This window comes from Aulostomus chinensis, chromosome 17 (genome assembly GCF_037954235.1).
Source record: "Aulostomus chinensis isolate RoL2024-O1b breed Wild chromosome 17, RoL_Achi_v1.0, whole genome shotgun sequence".
NCBI lineage: Eukaryota > Metazoa > Chordata > Actinopteri > Syngnathiformes > Aulostomidae > Aulostomus > Aulostomus chinensis.
In genome coordinates, this window is record NC_141336.1 from 5655677 (window position 1) to 5666531 (window position 10855).

Here is a 10855-nt window from a genome sequence, read left to right on the forward strand (position 1 = left end):
ACCTACAAAGCACTTTTCAGGGATATTCCCAGGTATATCACATTTCATTTTAACCACAGATGACCTTCACTCTGTACAAGCTCCCATGACTATTAAGTCCTCAACATCATGTTAACGCTGACAAGGAAACTGTCTATTAAACACTGTTTAACAATCTGCACAAGCTTGTGAAATTAGACAAGCTATGAATCCCTTTTAATCGATTTGAAACTGACGGTCATACAGCAGTGTGATGGCATGTGTTTTCTTTTCTTCTGGCTGGTTTGTTGAGAGTCTGAGCTAAACTGTGACCTTTTCGTGTGCTTTATGCCGACTGTAATCCGTGATTGTAAAGTAGAGCTTGCTCGTAATGGTTGTCGCGGTTTGATAAAAGGCCGGATATATAATATTTTGTGAAACATTACTTAGCAATTGACCTATGAAAGGTAACACAATACAATAAGTCACTGGACCAGCAGGAAGCATGAGAGGGAGCTGCAGAAGGAGCTCTTTGGTACTGTACAGAAGTGTAGCTAGTGAACATGATAGAGTACAATGGAAAGTACAAACATGTGCCAGAAGAGGGTTTTTGTCAAAATGTGAACAATCACCAAAGGATTAACTACTACTGGGTCAGTGTCTGATTTATTGTCAGAGTCACTAAGGAGCCCAGAGCTGGACGGATGTGGCGGTGGATCAAAAGGTCATCAGTGGTGTGAAGGGGAGGGTGCTGTCCGTCTGTTGCTGTCCGTCTCTGAGCTGTGAACCTTGAATGTTATATTTATGTACACTGTCACGCTCCACCAGCACACACACCCCCCCTCGCCTGCCCTCACAGCTGACAGACCAACTTATCTGCCAATGAGCCTTGTTAATTTTATTTTTGTTTTCCATTTCAAAGTTGTATAGCATTTACCTATCTTTTCAATCCAAACAAAGGATAATCTTTAACCAAGGAACGCTTATAAATGTTGGCCTATCCATTTAAATATCTCTATTTGCCAATCTTTATTGTGACCCACTTTTCATATTCATTGGAAAACTCTATCTTGCCCTTTATTTAACTGTGCATGTGACATTTGCCATGAAATCAAATGATGCAGGAACAGTTCAGAGAGAGATTTCTGTCTTTGATACCATGAGGTGCTCCCAAAGTGGGTGTGTTTGAAAGATGGAGGGGTTGGCGGATGGGCAGTTTCAGGAAAGTATGCTGAAAGTGATGGATTCACAATATAAAAGCTACAGACATACCGTAAATTACCTAATATTACAGCAGGTGTGAGAAACTGAGCTGATGTTAAATACATTTAATAATAAATAATATCATGATGTAAATGAAGGGCAGTGGTGCAGTGGTTAGTACTGTTGCCTCATAGTAAGAAGGTTCCAGGTTTGAACCCCGGCTCTGTGTGGAGTCTGCATGTTCTAATGCATGTTTTCAGATCTAATCAGATACTCTAAATAGACCGTAGGCGTGGCTGTGAGTGTGAATGGTTGTCTGTCTCTATATGTGTTGGCCCTGCGTGGACTGGTGACCTGTCCAGGGTGAACCCCGCCTCTGAAGGCTGCTGGGATAGGCTCCAGCCCCCATCGTGACCCTTAACAGGATAAGTGGTAGAAAATGGATGGATGAAAATGAATACATCAAATAAAGGTCCTGATGCTGGATCACCTTCTTCTACAAGCTCACCCATGATTAGAAGTAGTCGCTTTTCTAGTTATCAACAAAGTTCGGTTTTGTTGGCTGAAGTTACAACAGGGCTTTTTTCATTTGTTTGACAATAAGATTACAATATCTTAATCTCAAACTCTTATTTTCTAAGAAATATTACATTACATACATACTATACAACCGTAGTTATGTTAAATCAGGAAAAGATCATTTAGGGAAAAAGTAAATCTAATAACTTTTGAATGAGGTATGCTAACACTTCCCATTCACTACCATTCATCGTGCTAAGCTAACTACCAGTCAGCCATTCTCTCTGGGTCTAACAGAGGACAGAAGGTTAACTGTCTACTTGTCTGGCTCTGGGGTAAATTAGTAAGAATTTCCCAAAAGGTTGGCATGTTCCTTTAACTGTTTTAACTGATGTAGTTTTTGTTCATGATTGTCTTGTGCAGAGGGGACTCTCAATGATCCCTGCTTGAGTCCAAATCACTAAACCAGCCTCTGAAAAAGACATGATCTCATTCTGAGGATTCCACTAAGAGTCCAGAGGATTTCCACTAATAATATTCTCTGCTGCTGGAGACAATGATATAAATGTGCTTATCTTCTAACGGTTTCCTTTTGATTTTCTTTGCTCATTTATGTCTAGCATCATAAGGAGATTGAGGTCTTTTTTAACTATAAAGAAGCTGCTGTTGGAAATAAAGGAACTATTATAAAAAAGATGAGATGTGTCAATGGTGACTTAACTTCAAATAAAAAAAAAAATCTAGAGCAATCCAAATGTCTGGAATTTATTCTATAGATCTTTCAAATGAATGCAGCATGTCAGGATTCATTTATGACCTGGAATTATTCCATCAAGGAAATCTGTGTGCAAATGACACATGATATCATGCCCTCACATGTCCTGCTCACCTGTTATTAACCTGCCTCAGCTCAGTTTAGGGAGTGGAAAGTACCACATATAAAGCATTACATTTTCACTACATTAAATAAATTCCCTAAGGGGGAACTGGCTCGCCTCAGCAGTAATGAAGTGCATAGCCATCTTAAGAAAGAATGATCTGCTAAAGTAAATTTCCTGTAGCCCTAAATGTGTTGTGGATCATCTCATTTACAGGCAGTTTTTTTCTAGTTTTTGTGAGGTGGGGTCTCTATTCACAACCAACCCAAGCTAATTGTGTTAATGATCACTCGACTCACTGTAAACTTGCTAACTCTCCTCAAGAAAGCACCACCTTAAGTTCCGCACTGACACGTCAACACACCAAAGGTTAAATTTAGGATCTTGTTTCACGTTTGTATTCATCAAATTCTCTTTGATTCCTCAAGCACAACTTCTTTCACAGACACAGAAGTCAGAGGTCAGATCTACAACTCACCTTTGCCAGCTGGGCGTTGACCCAGTTGGTGAAGGTCCTCTTCTGAATCTGTTCTTGCTCCACTAATGAAGAAGAAATACAGGGCATTAATTTCAAATGATCACACATGGACATGTTAATCACAGACTTTCAAGGTCATTCATGTACTGTATATGTGTGCAACAGAAGAGATGGCCCATTTCCCTAGACCAGCGGTTCCCAAACTTTTTTTGGCAGCACACCCTTTTCTATATCCCAGCCGTGATGATGCACCTCCAATTCCCCACACCTTTGGGAAAAAACCAACAATGCTGCATTCAGTGAGGAGAAGATAACTTCTTCTACGCTTAATCTTAAAATGAGGTGTATTTATTTAATAATTTATAGGTCAGCTTTTGATTTTAAATCTTACAAAGGCGGTGGTGCAGTGGTCAGCACTGTCGCCTCACAGCAAGAAGGTTCCAGGTTCGAGTTCTGGCTCGGGCACAGGATCTTTCTGTGTGGAGTCTCCATGTTCTCCCAGTGCCTGCATGGGTTCTCTCTGTTACTTTGGCTTCTTCCCACCATCCAAAGACATGCAATTGGGAACAAGGCTGATTGATACTCTAAATTGACTGTAGGTATGAATGTGAGTGTGAATTGTTGTCTGTCTATATGTGTTGGCCCTGTGATGGACTGGCAACCTGTCCAGGGTGATAGGCTCCAGCCCCCCCGCGACCCTTAACAGGAATAAGCAGAAGAAAATGGATGGATGGATCTTACGAAGGAAATGTTTATTTACATGTCTTTATTGTGTTGGAAAATCCCATTTAAAAACACTCCAAACCACCAGCACTTTTTTTTTTATCTCGCCCACTCCCTAGTGGCAGCTTGCACACCCCAACACACTTTGGGAATACCTGCCCAAACTAATAATATCAGGAACAGCATCTCTGCTTCATAACCTGATGTAACATTGCACAAATACGCCATTCATTCCAAATCTAATCTACAGAGCTGACAACTTTTTTTTACCAATAATCCAACTTGATTTATGACATGTCAGCCAAAGGGTGAAGACCATCTGATGTGCAGTAGAATTACTAACCTTAATAACAACCTTAACAATGACCACAAAGAGTCTAAATAGCTGGGACTCCCTAACCTGATGTATTGACCCTAGAAACAGGAAAAGGGTAGACACCTTCAAAAAAAAATACTTGGTCAGTGATGGATGACCCATCTGTCTCTCACTGGCTACTTCAACTAATCAGATCTATGAACTGACATAGAAGCAAAAGCCACACGGTAGAACAGGGAGAACCTCTTTCCACAGAGAGAAAAATCTTCAGTGGTGTTGTTTGCTCTTCTTTTAAAGAAGAAATACTTTTCAGCTCTACTAGGACCGATGCCATAGCAGCATCCACGTGAACCTCTTCAGGATATGCCATTGCTGTTTTGAACCAACAGTTGAAGGACACTGATTGGTCAAAACCACTAGCGATTCGGCCACAAGTCCCTGACTAGGAGCCTGACAAGTTTCCTGCCCAATCTTGTAAGGTTGGGATCTTCTCACACTCGCTGCTTTACCAGAGGGGGGACTCCGTTCTTCAATCTACAGCTCAACAGTCACTGAGTCACTGTAGCGTGAGGTGGCAGTTGCTTGTAAATCAGCTGGTGAATTAGAGGTTCATCTTCAAGCTTCATGAAGTTGGCATTTAATTATACAGTGACACAGGAATGAGTAAGCCTAATTTAGCATTGTGTAGTCCAGTTCCCTCATCTATAAGTACTCTTTTTTTCTGTTTTTTCAATGCTTCAAAACCTGAAGTAAGGTGTGTGTGTGTGTGTTGTAATATTTTCCTCTACAGCATAAACTATTGCCAGTTGATAGAATACTCGTAATTTTGAAGCTTTTGATGTGTGCCAACGAGTGACTTAACTTAGCCTACATAGGTTGCCATGGATATTAAGAGTCATTAAGACATAAGACACCCTGGTTGAGGTGAAGTGAAATTCATGCATACAGAGTGTAGTTTGTTCATAGCATAACATACATTTTACTACTAACTGCTGCATTTATGGTTGAAAAAATCATAAAAGCGGTTTTCATTTTATCTTGCTGAACAAAGTTTAAGTCTCATTAACTCTGTTTTCTAAAGAGTTTATTTTCAGCATGAATCACTAATCAAAAGTGATAATCACAATGGTATCTGGTGGATGGAACTCGTGGAATGGTTTAGCATGTCAGGTATGACACATCAGCTTGCTTTGGATTTTTACACCTTTAATTGATAAATCTGAACAAACTTTGATGTACATTTTAACTGAAACAGAGCTTCATAACAGTGCTGGGTTTTATGTGGGATGGATCTTCAAACCCAAACAGCATTCTTAGATTTGTGTGCAGATAAAACATGATCTGTCTGGAGGGCAATGCCATGAGACCAATCAAACAAATGGAACACAGTCCTGTGTTTGCAACCCCCATCTGTTCAGCAGGCAGCTCATAACAGCGCCGTACCTCTTCACCAAATACATCTATTTGGTAACATTCTGTCCAAAGCCAGATGTTAATAAAGTCATATCTTTGGAATTTAAAGACAAGTTTTTATTATTGTAGCGAGCACTCAAGCCAATTGTTTTGGAAAACCTTTGGGCACAATAATCACAAACCTAAGTCTTTGGTATGTGTTGCCTGAACAAGCAGAGAACATGAGTGTCATGAGGTGACGCCAGGAAAAAATAATTCAGGAAGAACAGAGCCGCAAACCAATAAAACTTATAATGCTCCTGCATAGATTTGATCCTTATCCTTCAAAAGCAAATTGCCAGAGAAATTCAGCATAACATAGTTTGAAGTTTAATCTACATGGCAAGGTTTCCCACACAATGACGCATTTACAGCCACAATATCAACACAAAATGCTTCATATTTATTGCTGCAGCAGGTAATATTATTGTTTTGACCTCATGGTGTCTGTTGTCAAGTGTTGCCAAATTTTAACAAAATGATCAGACAATGGGCTGAAGAAAATATTCATGTTTGCACATGTTTCATCCGCTCCTGCTATGTGTCAGAAATACATTTTTGACTTCTTGAATGATAGGATTGGGTATCCAATGCTGTAGTTCTCAATAGTATAAATGAGCATCAATTCATGTTAAATCAATCTGGTACCTGAGAGCACAACAGATCATGTGATATCACCCCTGTAATATGTTAGAGCCCAAACACTAGGGCTGAGCAATTTTATCGATTCTGCAATATATATTGATATTTTGTTTCCCCAGAGAGTATCAATTTTTCAGCTGCGAGTATCGATACATTAAGCCCCATTCAAAGCCCCGTGTCCTGCACTTTGCAGGAAGAGCAATTCGGTCTGCCAGCCGCTGCGTCACTGTAGAGCATTTCTAGTTACCCAGACGCTGACGCCTTTCTCATCCGGTTAGAGCTGAGAGATTCAGGAGAATGGCAGCGAGTATAAATCCAGCACTTGCATGCTCAAAAGCAGATGTGTGGGAGCATTTTGGGTTCAAAAACAAAAAGGAAAGCAACGATTTAGACAGAAGTGTGGCGGTTTGCAAACTGTGTCACACAAACATTAAGTGCTCTGGAAATACCTCCAACCTGCAAGCCCACCTAAAACGTCACTACCCAGACAAGGTAATGCTAACTGAGGCCGAGCCCAGAAAGCTGCGTCGCAACCCGAAACAAGCCACACTGGACAGTGACGGCGGTGGTTGCCGCAAGTTCCCATTTCTTCACCGAGGTCACAGAAAATTACAGAGTCCATTGCCTACTTTATTTGTCAGGATTTGAGACCTTATTTGGTGATGGAAAACACCGGCTTTAGGCGCATGGTGAACGTGATGGAGCCCCGCTGTGCTCTCGTCATCCGTGAATTGAATTATTGGCTGCCAGGGTTTATTTTTAATTAACCTGGTGGCTAGACTGGCTAGTAGCTACCTAATATGTTCAGTATCAAGCTAAAAAAGCTGCCAACGAAGGCCACTGGCTGCACTTTCACCCTCCATTGTTCACTTTACTTTTCAAAAGCTTTTAACATACAATTTGCACTCAGTTTCAATAAATGAAACTAATTTTTTCACCACATATTTGATTCATTTTGTCCAGGATTTGCAAGCTGCTAGTCAGAGCCATATATTGTGTAATCAATGCTTTCAGTTCAGTTAATTCAATCCAAGTAAATGGAACACTCACAAGATGTCACTTCATTTTGTCCCTTTAAAATCTTTCAGAAAACGATGAAAGTGTATGGAATTGTATCATGAGCTGAATATCGTGTATCGTATCGTATCGTATCATATCGCGAGATTAGTGTATCGCTCCAGCCCTACAACACACAGCCAGGTTGATAGCAACTCAATTGCGGTCACAAATGTCAAAATTGATGTAAACACCACTTCAATATTTGTTTAGATGGTGTTGGCAGCACATCATCAGTATCAACAGTATCTTGGGCTTGTCTACGGTAGCTCAGGAAAAAGCAGCACAAAGGACAGCAACAGTGTTTTGTTGCTGTTATCAGTGGTGATAACAAGCTGTCATATATATTGTTAATAGTGCGTTTGAGTAACAGATTGGAAGCGTTGGAAATGCATTGGCCAATAAGACCAAATAATTACCCCGGGAGTGAATTCTGATTAAACCCATTGCAAAAAAAGAAAAGAAAAGCCTGATATATGCGACTGTTAGCTCATTAAAAGAACGTAAGCTCAGAGAAGAAGTCCAAAACTGGATCAGCACTGGTTTGTCTGTTAGCAGGATAACACAACACACAAAAAGTTGTGGATTTTGATGAAAATTAATAGGATGAGAAAATTTAGGTCAAGGAACCAGGGATTTGATTTTGGAATCAATGAATGATGACTTCATGTGACCTTAGCTAGAGAGACCAAACTTTCTTTTACTTTAATACGCTTACTTAAATACTCTAGGGATCTCAAGACATCCTCCATCCCAGAGGACATATTTTACTGTCGAGGCAGACCACAAATGCTTAAAACTGTACCAAAATTATGGGAATTAGCTTCGGGGCGTGTTTTAGCCATTATGTAAAGAGCACCAGCAGAAAGTTCCAGGACTCACCATTGTAAGGCTCAACAAAGTCAGTCAGGTCAGAAACAGTGTGATGAGTCTCACATGTAATCCAGCACTCATTCTCCATTGTCCTTTTAGGGTGCTTTTCTAAACTTCCCTCCTTCTAAAATGAATTCCTTGTAATTGTTTTTGTACAAGCTGTCAAAATTGCTAGTTCTCAAATCCAGAAATTTGTTCCCAATGCATATTCAGCCAGTTGATGCTGCTTCTCAGGACAAAATCCTTTCCACGAATCATTTGAACATGATACCGACAAAGATGCGGAATATTGAGTTTTAGATTACATGCGATCCTTCTGTTCCTCAATTTAATGCCTTAGCTTTGTTAGCTAAAGGCACCTCTTTTCTCCTCCATGGTGAGCTCCAGCTCTCCCTCTGTCAGGCTGTCTGTGGTCTGAGATGCACGAACAGACAGTTTACAGATCATTTTCTGCCCTAATATGTTTAACAGCAGGCCACCCTTGGCTTCAGATCACCAGCAGTCTAATCTTAATCACTGGGACCCTGTGATGACTCAGAAGGGGGGCAGGGGTTCTTTAGCAACAGGACCCTCAGAGACGTTTAAGATCTCAACAGCAGCCCAGCTAAACCAAGAACATGAGCAAACAAGTAAATTAGGATGATGATGAAGCTGGAGACCTGTGACATACTTGATGCTTTTCCAGAGGAATTATTTAACCGCTTGAGCTTAATTTAACAAGGGTTCACAGGGCTACCATGTTGGTAAGTATATAGACAGTGTCATCACAGCAAAAAATAAAAAAAAATGCTCAAGGGCTCCTGGTGGTAGGGCCAGCCAATTACCTTTATTTAATGTCACAATATTTTTAGGGTTAAGGTTGGCTGGGGGTCTCCTGTTGGTTATAATTTAGTTGTTTGGAAGAAAGAACTTGATGGTGCTACAATGTAGAAAAGACACGCAAAAGCCCTTCTGTCCAAACAGAATAAAGTTTAAACAACAGGAGACAGTTGGGAGACTGTCCAGTGGGCTGCTAGGCCAGAAAAATCTGGTGATACATTAGCTACATTGATTTTGCTGCAATAATAATGTGTCATTATGTCCACAAGAGTGTAACATATGAACTCCTGGACATGCAAAACCCTGATGTGACAGCAGCCATGCTCATCTGATTTGATGGTGTGAAATGGATTGGTGTAAAAATGTATGACACAGATTTATGTGTTGCATATTCACATATTTTTTTTTGTCATAATAAACTATATTGATTCAGTCATTATCAATAAATAAGATGTTTTACAACAAATGTGTTTTTTTTTGTTTTCGTAGGCTAATAGCTTGTTTGCTAACACAGTGACTTGCATATGCCTCACTAACCAGAAGTGATTTAATTCTGCTAGTATAGCCAAGCAGCCTACAAGTCCCATGCAAACACAAATTTCACAGAAGTTTTGCAAGTCAGACGACGAGCTGCTGCTAATTACTTTTACATCAGGTCTCTTCCTTTGTTATGAAGTCACACGTCCCGCTGAGCAGACATTCATTGACCTCCTAAACGTCAGTCGAGCTCTGCCTTCAGGACAATGTTGTGTTCAACGTTTTATTGACATGGAATGAAGGTGTTGTCTTTGGATGGGAGCCAGATTCTCACCTGGAGACACCCTGAATGTTTTCAGAAACCTAAAAAAAAATTAACTCGCAAATCTTTATATGTGCTCTTTACTGAGATGGTTTAGCGATGAATGGAATTTGTGTTTTATATTTTTTATTTATGTATTTATTTACTCACTGAAAAACAAACACTGCTAAATGGAAAAATCAGTTTATTGATTATTTGCAAGTCACCCATCTTCACCTAATTCTGTTTTTAACTGAGCTGTAAAACCTCCATTCTGTAATATTTTATGAATGATAAAAGATGAATATTTGCATCGACACAGATTGCAACTTTCACCATTCTCTCCAAATGCAACTGCAGTAATCCACCAGGGATTAATTTGCATTAAGCAAATAAGCCATAACCATTGCACCTGCAATACATTTTAGATGGAAACTTGTTCTGCAAATGCAAACACATGAAAAGAAAACTCACCCATGCTGATTAAGCAGGAAGTGTTAGCAGATCAGCAAACTCACTGGCTGCACATCATTTTCAACTAACACAGAGTTCAGTCCACCAACTGCTTCAGATCCATGGGAGCAGGAGAAGTCATCTTTACAAACATGAACTGATATGAAATAAGCTTGAGTGTCTTTCTGGTCAAACCAGCTAACAGTCTACACCTCTAGCCGTCGGGGAAGCAGGTGAGTTGAACTGGGCTCCGCCTCTTTTAAATCTGGCTCACAGAGGCCTTAGACTTGCCCAAACAAGACCTGTAGAAAGCTACCATGCTACAAGCACTGGTAAAAGTGTGCCAAATTGTTATTGCAGCTGTGAAGACATTGCCCCCTTCACCAAATAAAGCCTTATTATTTATGCAGGCAGCTGGGATTTGATAAACTTCCCATTTGGGAATTTGACACTTCCAGGAGCATGATGACAGCAAAGAAGGAGGCCACAACTGCCGGACACCACATTGCCACATATTTTGAACACATTATGTGCCATCACCATGGAAACATGATTGATATTAATCAAGGTAGATATATGAATTCCCTGGTTACAAAACAAAACAGAAAATTGAACATTGAAAAATAACCACAACAAAATTGCCCAAAATGTTGAATATGTGGATGAAAAAAATTAAAGTCCGGCGGATCATATTTCAAATGATTTCT

The 10855-nt window shown here is 40.1% G+C and overlaps 1 protein-coding gene across 1 annotated transcript in view; it reads right to left on the bottom strand.

The window, feature by feature from the left end:
* Nucleotides 1-10333, bottom strand: part of syne2b (spectrin repeat containing, nuclear envelope 2b) — a 157292-nt gene extending 146959 nt beyond the window's left edge. The window contains exons 1-2 of the mRNA XM_086183457.1: nucleotides 10170-10333; nucleotides 3037-3098 (exon numbers count right to left, since the gene is read on the bottom strand). Of these exons, the coding sequence (XP_086039583.1) occupies nucleotides 3037-3098; nucleotides 10170-10173 (66 nt within the window). The 5' untranslated portion in view covers nucleotides 10174-10333. The remainder of the gene's footprint in view (nucleotides 1-3036; nucleotides 3099-10169) is intronic.
* Between the last annotated feature and the right edge of the window lie 522 nt (nucleotides 10334-10855).